This window comes from Erinaceus europaeus, chromosome 20, assembly GCF_950295315.1.
Source record: "Erinaceus europaeus chromosome 20, mEriEur2.1, whole genome shotgun sequence".
Taxonomy (NCBI): Eukaryota; Metazoa; Chordata; class Mammalia; order Eulipotyphla; family Erinaceidae; genus Erinaceus; species Erinaceus europaeus.
The window spans coordinates 27,591,746-27,607,851 of NC_080181.1; the positions used below are offsets into that span (position 1 = coordinate 27,591,746).

Genomic DNA, 16,106 nt, shown 5'->3' on the forward strand with positions numbered 1-16,106 from the left:
CTTCGGGATCACTTTCTTAATATTGGTTCAAATATCTAAAACACTTTTAGGTATATAACAATGATGTAAATAATTCTATAGACAGCTGGCATTTTTGAGACTGATTCTGTGCTGGGCACAGATATTTGCATGGCTATCTTATTTAATCTGTGCGTTTCCATGGTTTTTCAAACCTCTAGGACACAATAGCATCCCTGAGTTCTTGGCTTTGGCCATCTCAATCACTGTGCTTTGTCTCTGCAGTAAGACTAATTCCCAAAACACTGATTCTTTTTTTTTTTTTAAGACTTTTAATAGATGTCCCCATGAACCCTAGCTTCCACAGCATGCATCAGTCAATCATTCTGTAAATGGGCTCAGGGTGTCCTTAACTGGTTGAGATGCCAGTGGCAGGATTCTCTATGCAAATAAATGTGAATAGAAGAGTAAAGGGGAGAACATGTGTAGTCTTCCTTACTCTGATTCCAAACACTGATCCAGGACCACTGGCTACTGGCCCACATGTGACCTGTGCTGTGTGTTACTCTGCCTACTTTCACAGGGAGCTGAACTTGAGGGCTGGTGGAAATTTGACAGCCTCCCAGCTGAGGTGAGTCTATGGAGGAGCTGTGTCCTAAACACTGTCATTCTCCAAAGACCCTGGGGCATGCCAGAGAACACGGGCTGCTAACCACTTCTCTCATAAGGCATCAGCCTCACACTGGGATGGGCTCTGAGAGTTGTAGAAAAACCCAGTCATAGGGCCTGGGCAGAGTCACACCTGGTTAAACATACATAGTACCAAGCACAAGGACCTACTCAAGGATCTGGGTTTGAATCCCTGGCTCCCCACCTATATGGTGAAAACTTCAGAAGTGGCGAAGCAGGTCTCCATGTGTCTATCTGTCGCTCTCCCTCTCTATCTTGCCCTCCTCTTTCAACTTCTCTCTGTCCTACCCAATAATAAATAAATAAATATGCAAATAAATAAGTAAATAAAGGGAAAAATGGCCTCTAGGAGCAGTGCATTTGTAGTGCCGGCACTTCTTCTTCTAGTGTTTGCCCTTCTTCCGTAGCCAGTAAACAGCATCAGGTTGAGCCTGATGTCAAGTTTCGAGACCTCCTTTGAATCTGGAGAGGTGGCAGTCGTTGACTCTGTGGGTCATAGTCTGTCTGGAGCCGCAGGGGCAGTTCGGGTCGTCTCTGGCTCCCCAGCGCCGGCACTAAGTCCCAACAACAACCCTGGAAGCAAAAAAAAAAAAGAAAGAAAAAAAGAAAGAAAATCCCAGTCACCACCTGCCCTCTGCAGTGTTCTAGAACAGAAGACTAGGAGAAGAAGTTTATAAGAAGTGGATGGTAGGGAGTCGGGCGGTAGTGCAGCAGGTTAAGCGCACGTGGCGCTAAGTGCAAGGACCAGCATAAGAATCCCGGTTCAAGCCCCGGCTCCCCACCTGCAAGGGAGTCGCTTCACAGGCGGTGAAGTAGGTCTGCAGGTGTCTTTCTTTCCTCCTCTCTCAATTTCTCTCTGTTCTATCCAACAACGACGACATCAATAATAACTACAACAATAAAACAAGGGCAACAAAAGGAAATAAATAAATAAAAATTTTAAAAAAAGAAGTGTATGGTAGCCATAGCCATGGTCATGATCTGGTTTTACAAAGACAGGTACTTGATGGCTAGGATGATAACTTAGTGGCAGAACACAGGATGTGTATACCTGAGACCCCTTCTCAGCACGACCATGTACCAGAGTTGTTTGTTGCTCTGGTCTGTTTCTCCCACTCTCTCCATAAAAATCAATGATCTTTGGAATGGCAAAATTGCTCACCTAGATAGTCATACTCATTACCCAAGTTCAAGGCTGCTCTTCCACTGCGCTGGAGGAAGTTTCTGAGCGATGGCATCTTATCACTCTCTGTCTGTCTGCCTATTTATGTATCTATCAGAAAAATTTCCCAGGATAGCTACAGTGATGACAAAATAAATTAATCAATAAGCAAACAATAAAAAATGATTTTAAAAAAGGAATTCTGGTTGGGTATAACAGTTTTTGTGCTGGGTGAAAGCTTTCACTAGATTAATGATTGAGCAGAAAAATTGACTAGAAAACTCTGAGATAGGTTTTATCAGTGTGGAAAGTCAAGTGAGATGACACATGTCAATTCTTGGAACATAGTGATCAATCCTTGTGTGTGTGTGTGTGTGTGTGTGTGTGTGTGTGTGTTGATTTGTCACTTTCTATTCCATTTCTTCTAGAAGCTTCCCCTCTCCACCCCCCCACCCCCAGTACTCTGAACCACTTCACAAAGCACCACAAGCCTCTCCCTGTCCAGTACCCCCAGCTGCCATGGCCATGCTGTGTGCCCCAAACCTCTCTTTTGCTCCAGGGCCTATCACTGAGGCCACTGAGTTGACTCAGTTACCATGAACATGACCTTGAACATGACCTCATTGCTGTCTTGTAGTTCTCCTTCCTTCCAGTTCAGTCACACACCTCTACCTATCACTTGCGCATCTCACCACCCACTTCTGCCTACATGGCTTACTTTCTTCTCTCACTCTGGTCACATGGCCCCCATAAGGGTCCCCAACTGGGATGACACTCACCTCTCCCCTCCTGACCTCCAGAGATCTCCATATTGCCATCAGACCTTTGGCATATGACCTATATTTCCTTGCCTCAGTCATCTTCTATCTACATGCTAAGATAGGAAGCTTGTTTCATATGCTTCACCACTCTCTATGACTGGGCACACCATATATTGAAGAAATCACTCTTAAAGAAAGTACTAAAAGCCAATCTAGCAGCTTCCACAATGACACCCCAAAGAAGAATCTTTGAAAACTCTGTTTTTAATATCTTATTATTTTTTTAATAAAAAAGACACTGAGATTATGAAAGAGTCAGAGCAAGAGACACCAGAGCACTGCTCATATCTGACTCACAGTGCTGTTAGGAATTGAACCTGAGACCTCAAAGCCTCAGGCATGAAAGTCTTTTGCAGAACCATAATGTCTCCCTAGCCCATATTTACTTATTTTTAATCAAAGAGACAGAGAGAGAGGCACCAAGATCAGAGCACTGCTCAGCTCTGGCTTATGGTGGTGCTGAGACTTGAACTTGGGACCTCAGAGCCTCAGGAATGAAAATCCTTTGCAGTACCATCATGCTGACTCCCCATCTTTGAAGACTCTTCTCTTTTTTTTTTATTGGGGAATTAATGTTTTACATTCAACAGTAAGTACAATAGTTTGTACATGCATAACATTCCCCAGTTTCCTATATAACAATACAACCCCCACTAAGTCCTCCGAATCCTTCTTGGACCTGCATTCTCCCCACCCACCGTCCCGACTCTTGCCTTTCTTTGCCTATACGAACATCACAATCATTCTGCAGTTATCTCCCAGGCACCCTACAAAATGCCCACGAGAGCCCCAACTTCATTTCATGTTTGCATGCATATTAGTTTTAATTTGTTGGATTTTTATTTATCGGATAGAGAAATCGAGAGGGAAGTGGGTGGTAGAGAGGGAGACAGTCAGAGAAACTCCTGCAGCCCTGCTTCACCACCCGCAAAGCTTTCCCCCTGAAGGTGGGGACTGGGGACTCAAACCCAGGTCCTTCTGCATTGTAACATGTGCACTCAACCAGGTGCTCTACCACCCGGCCCCGCTTTTGTTGAATTTTTAAGCAAGAGAAAAGATGTTCTTACAGGAGAGTCATATGTGTGTCTGGAGGGGTGGCATCAAATAAAAATAAAAACATCCCACTGAAATGAATTCTGCTTTGTTTCTCTTCTGTCTCCTTCCTCCCCGGCCCCACCCGCCTTGATTTCTGTTTTGCTTTTCATGCCAATTGCTAAAGACTGCAATTTCAAGGCTGCATTGGTTTTTCTAGAGCCAGGAGGAATGTGCATCTGCACGTGGGTTCTTTCCCCCCAAGGCAACGGTCCCTGCCTCTGGGCTTTCCTTCACCAGGGGTAAAGAGAGAACGGGCGCTAGGCCGTGCCCATCCGTCTTCACAGCTCTTCTTCTAATTTGTTCGAGAGGCTCCATGGGGCGGAGGGGGATGGTTTGTGTTTCACCCTGTCAGGCGGCTATTTGATGAGGTTTGTGCTCCATTTGTTCGCATGGCTTTTACGGTTGCTTTGTTGTTGCCGGAAAGACTTTGAACGCCCTAATTCTGTATCCTTAAGCTCTTCTGCTATTCCAGCTCCAGGTCTCGATGGGACTTTGGCCAGCAGGAAGGAAAAGGGACATTTCCAGCCTATTTCTTTAGTGAGGCCCATTTCTGTATTGGGTACATGGTCTAGAAGGCGTGTAGAGTCTTTTCCAGAAAAGGGTTGGTGTTGCAAATGTTGGGGATCAACAGGGGCACATTCTTTCTGACTATCTGGAATCAAGCTTCAGTTTCCTCTGGCCATGGGAGTGTGGGAAGCATCTCTCTCTACCCTTGTTTCTTCAGCCACTTGCCTGTCCTTTTTACTTTCCCTAAATTCATTGAACACTAAATTTCTCACTGTCAATCAAAAGCACACAAGCCAGAAGGTACCTCACCATGCAGGCCATGTGCTTCACTCCACACACACGGCCCAGGTTCAGACACGGCACCACATGGGTAGTGCCATGTCACTAGAGAAAGCTCCATTGCTATGGTGTTTCTCCCTCTCAATCATTCAGTGTCTCTCTCTCTCTCTCTGTGTCTCTGTCTCTGGTTTATGGTGGTGTTTATGGGGGTGCATCTCTCTCTTCTTCTCTTTTTCTTTGCCACTCTATCTGAATAGTGAAAGTCAGCCTAGAAGAGGTGAATTCTCAAAAAAAAAAAAAAAAAAGTACAAAAAAAATGCGCTACAACTAGAGACCAAGGAGGGTGGATGTCATCAGTGTCCTGAATTAGGGGATGGCATCAGCTCCAGGAGCACTGTGGGCCTGGGCTTTGAGACCTTCCCCTGAAGTCTTAAATCTGAACCTTGCCTTTCTTTGCAGATCTACAGAAAGGACTATGCTACCTACATAGTTGTAGATATTGTATTTTCTTTTAACTTGTATTAGTTTATAAGGGCAAACAAATTATAATATGCTGACACATATACACACACACACAACCTCATTTGATATTCCCAGCCTTACCCCATGGGGAGAGTATATGTCTGGAATGTGGGGCTGTGTGAAAAGTTGCTGCTAAACTAATTTAATTTTTCCTCATCATTGCAAGATCTCTGAGATGCTGATGAAATCTCTCTTCATTGTCTTTTTTTTACTAGACCCTTCTTATGACTCAGTCCGGAGAGGAGCATGGGGCAATAACATGAGTTCTGGCATGAACAAAAGTAAGTAATTGCCGCTCCATTCTTTGATAGGAAGTAATTTTTCTGAGGACAGGAGTGGAGCAGAGGGTCATGAGATAAAGGATAGGACATCAAAGGGAGGAGTGGACATTACAATTAATTGCCAATTTAGGGCCTGTCAGATATGACCTTAAAAGATGGAGAGAGCTGTATGCAGACCTTTGAGCTGTGTCTCATTGTATTTAGTTTTAGAATGTTTGAAGTTGGCAAGTTTCTTGGGACAATGTCCTGCATGAATGAAATGTCACAGGATCCAGGTTCTGTCATTTGAGTCATGAGCCTCTATGACTTTAATCCTCTAATGATCCAGACTATGTCATGCCAGTGTCCCCATCCCTGTTTCATGGCTGACTGAGATGGATGATACTGTGATGAAGGGATAGATGGTAGGAGTTTGAGATAATGTTTTGTGTTAAAAACCTGGCTCCAGATGTTCAATGTTCTCTTTATAGGTAGAGAAAGACAGTGACTTTTTTTTTTTTTTTAACCAGAGCACTACTCAGCTCTGGCCTATGGTGGTGCAGGGGATTGAACCTGGGACTTTGGAGCCTCAGGCATGTGAGACTTTTTGCATAACCATTATGCTATCTACTCCCTGATTCTTGAGTCAGAATGTGTCAATTTCAATGTCCTTTTGAAAATAAACTATCAAGCACATGAGTGGGTGATAAAAAAAAAAAAAAAACCAACACCCACACAATAACCAAGATCCTTTCCAATAATATGAAGGAAGTATCTGTTCACTCTGAACCAGCTCTGACCCGTAGCTCAGTAAGATTCATGAGAATGAACTAGGCAGACCCTCTCAAGAAGACAGAACTCCTTCCATCTGGTGGGTGGCAAAGAGGGTTTCATGAGCCTTCCCTCTGAGTTGATTTGAGAAGGCCTAGGCAAGATATGGGCCTGAGTAGATGTCAGAGGACAGACCATACCATGAAAGGTGGGTGCCAAGGAAAGACTGGTTGGCCAGTCAACCAGTGAGGTTGTCCTATTTGACAGTCAGTGGGGATTCTGGGTCTTGAAGCTTAGGGGGCATGAGGGTAAAAAAGTCTGGAAAGGTAAGAGAGTTGGGCATGAGTGATGCTATAAAGATGGACCTTACTTCTGTTGTCAGTGAAGCATCACTGAGGTTGAGGGGTGATGGAGAGAAATAGTTCAGGGAGAGTATCCCAAGATGGCCAGTGAAATCATTAAGCTATCAATAGGCTGTAGACTATGCAAGAAGCAGCTTGGCTGTAAAGCAGGAGGGCATGAGAAATATCAGAGAGGTAACCTCACAAGCATAAAAACATTGGAAAAAAGGTGATCTCTGTTCAGACAGCCACTTCTCCTTTAAGACCTCTCTAACATTTTTTTAAATTTGTTATTGTATAGAGACAGAGAGAAATTGAGAGAGAAGGGGGAGATAGAGAAGGAGAGAGACAAAGATGCCTGTAGACCTGCTTCGCCCCCTGTGAAGTGACTCCCCTACAGGCTCGAACCAGGATCCTAACCAGTACTTGCGCTTTGTGCCACGTGCACTTAACCCGCTGTGCTGCCGTCCGACTCCCTAACATACCTATTTTAAATGAACTTCACTGCCCCAGTACCACAAGATATGCCAGGCCACATGCTGATTGTCATGGGTCATTATCTGCCTATTAAAATGTGGGTTTTCCCCTTGGGAACTGCTAGTTCATTAACAAATGGCTACAATGAGAACAATGCTAGCACGCAAGAGAGTCTCCATAATGATTTATAGAATAAAATGAATGACTGAGCAAAGGGCTGATTGAGTGGGAACCCAGTGTGTCCTGCTGGAAGGCGTTTGACAAGATGTTGCCTCCCTCCTCCTACTTACTGTGTTCCCTTTTCTCTTGTTGCAGGCCCCCCTCTAACTGGAGCGCAAACAATGAGCAAGAATACTGAACAACGCCCCCAACCAGGTACCTGCCCCTGATGTGTGATACTTCTCCTTCGCTTCTCAGGCAGCTATTGATTCCACATGGGTACCTGAGAAGAAGAAATTAGACAGTGTACCGCTCTGAGAGTTGACAAGAAGGCTCACGTGGACAGTGTGTCTGCTTTGTCATGGGCACCACACAGGTTCAAGCCTAATCCACACTGCATTGGGGGGAGCTTAGGTGCTGTGGTAGCATCTCTTCCTTTCTAGAGAAAGAAGGAAAAGAAGGAAGAAAGGAAGGAAGAAAGGAAGGAAGGAAGGAAGGAAGGAAGGACAGAAGGATGGAAGGAAGGGAAGGTTGACCCAGAGCCGTGAAGCCTTGACAATGCACAATATTTGCACACTGCCTTGGGCATCATTTCTTTTCCTTATCATAGAGTCTCTATATTGGACTCTCTATAATAGAGCTGCGAGTCAGCAGTAGTGCTTGAGTCTGACGGAGACTTGTCAGACAACAGAGATGAAAAGAGATTGCAGATGACAGGTCCTGGTTACCTCATTTTTCACAATAAAGAAATGGAGGCAGGCCTGGGTAGTGGTGCTGATGTTACCATGTACAAGGGTCCAGGCACAAACTCCTGACCTCCACCTGCGGGGACGGGGGGGACTTTCATAAGCAGTGAATCAGTGCTGCAGGTATCGCACTCTCCCTTTCTATCCCCATTTCCTATCAATTTCTCTCTGTCCTATCAAATTAAATCAAATTTTAAAACGATATTTTTAAATTTTAAAATTATTATCTTTATTTACTGGATAGAGATAGTCATAAATCAAGAGTGAAAGGGGAGATAGAAAGGAAGAGAGAGAGAGAGAGACATCTCCATAGGCCTACTTCACCCCTCATGAAGCTTTGCCCCTGCAGGTGGGGACTGGAAGCTCAAACCCAGGTCCTTGAGCATTGTAACACGTACACCCAACCAGGTGTAGCACCACCTGGCCCTTAAAAAATCGTTTAAAATTTTTAAAAAAGAAAGAAAAGGAAGGAAGGAAGGAGGAAAGAAAGAAAGAAAGAAATAAAGGAAGGAAGGAAGGAAGGAAGGAAGGAAGGAAGGAAGGAAGGAAGAAGGAAAGAAAGAGAGAAAGAAAGGAAGGAAGGAAAGAAACTAAGGCCCAGAAAGGTGAAGTAATTTGCCAGGAGCCACACTAATGGTTTATGTGAGAACTCCAGCTACAACTCCCCAGTTTCTATGCTAGTTTTTTATGGGTCACCAAATCTTCCCTTTCAGAACCCTCCCATCCTGAGCCAGGAGATACCTCACCAGGTAGCACACACACCTTCCCATACACAAGGCCCCAGGTTTGAGCCGCAGTCCCATCTGGGCGTACCACAACACCCGAGAGGCTCCATGGATGGTGAAGCAATGCTGTGGTGTCTCTAACTCTCTCTGCCTGTAATTGAAATTTTTTAAATGCCCTCAGTTTGTGATCGCTTACTAGTACAATTTTTTTTTTTTTACTGGATAGAGACAGAGAGGAATTGAGAGGGGATGGGAAAATAGGGAGAGAGACAGAGAGACACCTGTGGCCCTGCCACAGGTGTTTCACCATTCATGAAACTTCCCCCCTGCAGGTGGGGACCAGGGGCTTGAACCTGGGTCCTTGTGCACTGTAATGTGAGTATCTAACCTGGTGTGCCACCTCCTGGCCCCATACAAAGCTTTTTAAAATCATTAACTGGGGACTCTTCATATTGGGTGAGAAGTTAGAGGCACCTAGAGCTATAGTATCCACAAAATGCCCCTCCCTATAATTATGCTCCGTCCAAGCTTTCTAATTCACTTTCTGGAGAAGTCTTCTTCCTGTTCTCTACAAAGATCCTCCGTTTCTCTGAGGACAGCTCAGTTGTGCCCATTCTTGGGCCCAACTCTGTCTTGTTCATATGACTCGGCAGAGATTAGTAAATTCTGCATCGGGCATTTGCTTTGGGAGGGACAATGTTTTCCATATCCACTAAGAGAGTAATAGAAAACTGACCTCTTTTTCATTGGGAAGACTAAGAAAGAACTTGCTGACTGGGAAACACAAGCCAAACAGAAATGATGTGACATTGAGGAGCTGAAGGACCTTTGATGACAACAAAATTAGACAATGAGCAGCCAAACGTTTTAAATTTCTCTTGGATGAAGCAGGGTAGACTAAGTGGCCTTGAGGAATGTTCAGATTAATGCATGGGTCTAAGTAGAAATCCATAAACCATGTTGTTGTGTTTTTTAAGTAAAATTTTAATTGTAAATACAATACCATTTAGCAAACATTTGGTGACATAAACCAAGTTGTGATTCTGATCTCTGTCAACATTTCCTCGTCTGGAAAAAAACAAAACAACAACAACAAAAAAAACAGCAAGACTAGGGCTGGCAAAATAGCTCATCTGGCTAGTGAGATGCCTTTTCATGTACTCAGCCTTGGTTTGAGATTGATACCCACTGCATTGTAGGAATCTTGAGAGCGGTGATGCCATTCTCTCCCTCTTCTCTCCCTCTCTCTCTCTCTTCTTCTCTCTTTATTTATTCTTTTAATCTGAAAAAAAGCCAAGAGCAATGAAACCTTAATGATGATGAAGATGAGGATGACAAGGAGGAGGAGGAAGAGAAGGAATCTCACATAAACCTGTGCTGGAAAGATTTGTTATGTCTGAATGACCACTTACATTTTACGTCAGCTGGGTCACTGAGATAGTCCACCTGGGAAGGTGCCTACCTTGCCATGTGCTCGACCCTGGTGCAGGCCCCTGATACACTACACAGGAACACTATGGCACTGAGGGCAGTTTTTGTGCTGGGATGTCTCTCCTTGACTCTGTCTCTTTTTGTCTGAAAAAATGACAGCCTGGAGCAATGAAGTCCTGGCAATGTCGGGGGGGGGGGGAGCGCTTTAAGTAAACTTAGAGTTTAAGAATAGTCATCTTACAGCTAAAATAGGAATTCTAGTGGTGGCATTTCCAAGCTTAAAATCACAGAATGTTGCTTTAGATGGTAACTGAGGAATCCAGTAGCCCAACCCACTCATTTTGTAGATGAGAAAACCCATACCCAGACATTGGCCAATGAGCTGTTTAGTTAGCTCATGCTTTTTATGCTACATCAGAAAGACAAAGATGTGTCAAGTTGTAAGAGATAAGACGATGAAAGGCCAGTGATCTCAGTGCACTTTCTAGGCCATCCTTTGCCTCTCTCATTAGGATGGAAGACTAACCAGCAGCTCCATCCACATGAGCTCATACTCCGTTTTAGGTAATGACAGCATCACCTACAAATTTTAGGCACTAGCTATTCCATGTTGTTTCTATAATTATATAGGGGAAGACCACATCTGTGATCAAGACCTTTGAGGTCTGCAAATATAATACACTTGGGAAAGTTTTCTGAAATGCAGCTGTCCTGTGATATTGACACAGAAATATAAACTCTTGGGACAGTCTTAACCATGCAATGCCATTGTTCTTGTATTTTTCATATGGCTCAAACAACTTTCTGGTTTGTTTCTTTAGATCCATATCAGATCCTGGGCCCCACCAGCAGTCGCCTAGCCAACCCTGGTGAGTTTACTTTGACCTGCAAAGATTTCTTTTCCAGAAATGTTCTGTTGCTTTATGAGGTTGCAGAGACCACCACCCAGAGTTCAGACCCATGATGGTGGAGTCACGTGTGTCTCTTCAATGAAGGGCCTGTTTGCTTGTAGGTAGCAATGCTGTCTGTTAGCTGAGGATGCTTCTGGAAAACAAACATGTTAGAGGCCAGGTGGTGGTGCACTCAGTTGAGTGCATACCTTCCTATGCACAAGGACCAGAGTTCAAACCTCCACTCCCCACCTGCAGGAGGGAAGCTTCATAATTGGTGAAGCAGCGCTGCAGGTGTCTCTTTCTTCATCACTCTCTATCTCCCGCCTCTCAGTTTCTCTCTGTCCTATTAAATAAAACAGTTTTTTTTAAAGAAGCTCTTATTTAAAAAAGAAAAAATACTTGTCCTATGGTTTTGTTAATGGCTCCTTTTTAAAAATAAATAAGAAGAAAGAAAGAAAGAAAGAAAGAAAGAAAGAAAGAAAGAAAAAAACACTAAATATCTGTCCCGAAGCTTAAACAAGTTAAAAAAAAAACACATGTAGAAGTCCCTATAGGAAAATCTGGGGTGACGATTCCAGTAAGTTATGTTTTCTTCCTCACACAAGGTAAAAATAAGATGGACAGATATCCCAGAAACACTTATTCTTAATTTTAGCAAGAACAGCAGAGGGTTGGAAATAGCTTACCTGGTAAGGTGTTTGTCTTGCCATGCAGTGCAGGAAAGGTCACGGTGCTGTGGTGTCTCCCCACCTCTTTCTGGGAGAGTCAGCCTAAGAAGAATGAAAAGGTTGTGCATGAGGATCTAGTAAAACGTGTGTGTGTGTGTGTGTGTGTGTGTGTGTGTGTGTGTGTGTGTGTGTGTGTGTGTCACACACACACAGAGACAGAGAAGAGAAGACAACAGAGTGTTCTGGCCTTAGGTAAGAGTTGTGTCCTTAAAACACAAAGATAACATGAATTTGATGTGTTAAGGGCTAAATATTACATAATAATAGTTCTAAAAACAACTCAGGACCATTCTATAGTTCCTGACCATCTGGCCTTGCCCAAAGGGGAAAGAAATAGCACAGCTCGGGAGTCAGGCGGTAGCGCAGCCGGTCAAAGGGCACGTGGCGCAAAGCGCAAGGACTAGTGTAAGGATCCCGGTTCAAGACCCTGGCTCCCCACCTGCAGGGGAGTCTCTTCGTCTATCTTTCTCTCTCCCTCTCTCTGTCTTCCCCTCCTCTCTCCATTTCTCTCTGTCCTATCCAACAACGATGACACCAGTAACAACAACAATAATAATTACAACAATAAAACAACAAGGGCAACAAAAGGGAATAAATAAATAAATAAATATTAAAAAAAGAAATTGCACAGCTCTGAGAAGCAGTCCTCATGCACTCCTGCTCCCCACCCTTCACTCTTTTCCATAATAAGTAAGTATTTAAGGAAAAGGTGATGGAGCACACATTACAGTATGCAAGGACCTGGGTTCAAGCCCCCAAGCCCCATCTGTCTTTTATAAAATAAATAAATAAAAATAGTTTAAATAAATATTTTTAAAAGGCTTCATAAATACTTTTAAATAATAAAAGAGTTGGCAACTAGTAGAATTTTAAAAAGAAGGAAATAGCACAGCTCCTTCTATTGCCATATTTCCCTCTGCCCAAGTTGTTCTTTTTAAAAAAATATTTTATTTACTTGTTAGATAGAGACAGAGAGAAATCAAAAGGGAAAGGGGAGATAGAGAGGAAGAGAGAAAGTCGCCCCTTCAGAGCTCTGGCCCACTTGGAAAGGATAGAAACAGGCTGGGGGTATGGACTGACCTGTCAATGCCCACGTTCAGTGGAGAAGCAATTACAGAAGCCAGAACTCCTACATTCTGCACCCCAAAAACAACCTTGAACAACCTCTTATCACCCCATGATAGGTGTCCGCAAGATACTGTCTCCCTTAACCTAGGTTCTTTCCCACCATCATGCCCCGGACTCAGAGCCCCTCTAACCCCTCCCCCACAGTACTTTGCTTTGATGCAACATCTCACACCCAGTCCAAATTTCATCTTATATTTTCTCTTACTCTTGCTTTTGAAGTTCCACCTGTGAATGGTCATCCGGTATCTGTCCTTCTCTAGCTTATCTCATTTAAGATGGAACCTTGCTTGTTATGGGAAAATCAGTTACAAATAGAAAAGCAAGTCAACAATGAAAGGAGGGGGCCACCTGTCAAAAGAAGCCAAATGTGAGGGGCTGGGTGGTGGCTCACCTAGTGGAGTGCACATGTTACCCTGCATGAAGACCTAGGTTCAAGTCCCCACCTGCAGGGGAGAAGTTTCATGCAGGATGAAGCAGCGCTGCAGGTGCCTCTTACCTTTCCCTCCCCCCACCCTCTCTCTCTGCTTCTCAACTCTGCTGGGGGGGGTGGGGAGAAAGGATGGAAGGAAGATTGAGGGGGAAGTCCACTGGGAATGGTAGAACCATGCAGGTACCCAATCCCAGCTATAATTCTGGTGGAAGAAAAATAAAAGATAAGAGGAAGGAAGAAAGAAGAGAGGGAGAGAGAGAAAGGAAGGAAGGAGGGAAAGAAGGAAGGAATCAAGGAAGGAAGGAAGAAAGAAAGCAAGAGAGGGAAGAAAGGAGCCAAAGGTGAGGGGATCCTCACATCTAGAGAATTGAACCAGGGTTCAGGTGGTGGCGCACCAGTTTAAACACACAAAGTATGAAGCACAAGGACCAGCGCAAGGATCCCGGTTCAAGACCTTGGCTCTCCACCTGGAAGGGGGTGGGTCACTTTTTTCTCCTTCTCTATCTCCTTCTCCTCTCTCAATTTCTCTCTTATCCAATAATTAAAAAAAAGGCCACCAGGAGAAGTGGATTCATAGTGCCAACACAGCCCCAGAGATAACTCTGGAGGTTAAAAAAAAAAAAAGAATTGAACATGATCTCCCCAACCTGATGTGTCCCCTTTGCAACCCTCCCCACCCCCGCCTCCCTGCCTGCAGGAAGCGGGCAGATCCAGCTGTGGCAGTTCCTCCTGGAGCTTCTCTCTGACAGTGCCAACGCCAGCTGCATCACCTGGGAGGGAACCAACGGGGAGTTCAAAATGACGGACCCCGATGAGGTGGCCAGGCGCTGGGGGGAGCGGAAAAGCAAGCCCAACATGAATTATGACAAGCTGAGCCGGGCTCTCCGCTACTACTACGACAAGAACATTATGACCAAAGTGCATGGCAAAAGGTATGCCTACAAATTTGACTTCCACGGCATTGCCCAGGCTCTGCAGCCGCACCCAACCGAGTCGTCCATGTACAAGTACCCTTCTGACATCTCCTATATGCCTTCCTACCATGCGCATCAACAGAAGGTGAACTTTGTCCCTCCTCACCCCTCCTCCATGCCTGTCACCTCCTCCAGCTTCTTTGGAGCTGCGTCACAATACTGGACCTCGCCGACGGGTGGCATCTACCCCAACCCTAATGTCCCCCGCCACCCCAATACCCACGTGCCCTCACACTTAGGCAACTACTACTAGAGGCTTAACCGTCAGTGTCCTCTAGCTGAAGCCCCTCCCTCATGCTTCCTGGAATACTTTGGACTCTAAAAGGACACACGTGGCCTTGAAGAGAAAAAAAAAAAACTGAAAACTGGATGTTCTTTCTTGTTGGATAGAACCTTTTTGTAATTGTTCTTTTATATATATGAAAAGTCCTTTTTTAAAAAAAAATGTTTTAATGTTGATAACTTTTGCTTACTCTACCTTGAACAAAGAGATGGAGGGTTCCATGGGCCAGTACCCCAGTTTGGAGTCTCAATCTCCTATCATCTTAGGAGTGAAATAAATATTTAGATGACTGGAATGATTGGATCATGGTTCTGGGAAAGAAACTGTAAATTTTCTTTGTGATTTTTATGACCAAAGCAGTTTCTTATCAGCACACAGGGTCTTGATCATGGGACCTTGTGGAGAGGGAAGGGTGGGGAGGACAGTGTGATAAAAGTCACAGACTTAACCAGTTGTGTTCTGGTTTGAGACTTAGTGAAAATAAAGGCAGGAAGCTGATCATCTAATTTAAGCAGAACCTAATTCAGTGGATGGCAACTGGAACATGAATTGTGAGGCCAGTGAAGTTCTCACCCAACTGGAATTTAAAAGAAAGAAACCCATGTGAGTGTATTAAAGAAGTCGTGGGCATTGCAAAAACACCCCTCTCCATGGGACGATGCACTAGGCTGATCATTCTCTCTTGAAAGACTCAACCAATGAACCAGGAAGTTCTAATGCAAAGACATTCCTGAAACACAGAGAATTAAATAACTTTTTTTTTAAATGATGACAGTGAGTCCCAGATTTTGGAGGAGTCTTAGGGATTTCTAACCACAGACAGATTCGCAAGCGCTGTGCGCTTGTCAGACCACCAGTCCAGGGTCAACCAGTCAGAAGGCAACTTACTGTATAAATTATGCAGAGTTATTTTCCTATATCGCACAGTATGAAAAGTAAATAGTTAAAAAAAAAAAAAGACTAAAGAAACGAGTTGACCTCGGTCACAAAGACAGTTTTACTAGCAGATCCGCTGTTGTTATTTTTTTAAGTGTGATTTGTACATCTTTTGTCAATCTGTACATGTGGGCTGTTTGTACGTTTTTATAGCTGGGTTGTTTTTTTTTAAATAAAAGGATATGGGACATCCAAGTCTCTGACTTGCTAGAATAAAAAGAAGCACTCGTGCAGTTATTTAACAGGCGTGCCCAAACAAAGAAAGGCAACCCGTTGAAATCTTTAATGCTTTTGGAGGTGTTTGTAAATAACCAGACTGCAATTATCACAGCTTTTGACCAGAACAACCAAACTTTCCCTGGTGGGTACAGGGATTTTCCTGCCCTATATATGCAATATATTTTTAGATATTAAAATATATATAATTTTGCAGGTAATCATTGACTTAAAAAAAAACTATATTGTGTTAAGCTGACAACTGTCCATGAAGACTATGTTGTAAAATAATTTGACTAAATAAATTGTGCCTTCTCTCAAATCTGAGGACACAGTGTTATTATTTACCTCCAATAAAGTCGGAGGGTTTGGGGGGGGGAGGGAATCCTACTAGCCTCTTAGACCATAAGGAGTTTTTTCAATTGTACATGTCATAGCACAATAGAAAGTACAAAACCAGTGTGGTTGTAATTGTGCTTGCGTTAGTCAAGGTTCTCCAGAGAAACAGAATCTATAGGCTAGAATATTGATGTACGTATGGATACATAGAGATAGAGATCTTCTAGAGAAACAG

At 43.8% G+C, this 16,106-nt stretch overlaps 1 protein-coding gene across 4 annotated transcripts in view; it reads left to right on the forward strand.

Annotated features, from left to right (window-relative positions):
- FLI1 (Fli-1 proto-oncogene, ETS transcription factor) overlaps positions 1 to 15,854 on the forward strand; it is a 157,557-nt gene extending 141,703 nt beyond the window's left edge. For all 4 annotated transcript variants that reach the window (XM_060180171.1, XM_060180170.1, XM_060180172.1 and 1 more), the window contains exons 6-9: positions 5,250 to 5,315; positions 7,199 to 7,258; positions 10,766 to 10,813; positions 13,821 to 15,854. In XM_060180171.1, coding sequence (XP_060036154.1) covers positions 5,250 to 5,315; positions 7,199 to 7,258; positions 10,766 to 10,813; positions 13,821 to 14,350 — 704 coding nt within the window. In that variant the 3' untranslated portion in view covers positions 14,351 to 15,854. The remainder of the gene's footprint in view (positions 1 to 5,249; positions 5,316 to 7,198; positions 7,259 to 10,765; positions 10,814 to 13,820) is intronic.
- Positions 15,855 to 16,106: the final 252 nt, after the last annotated feature.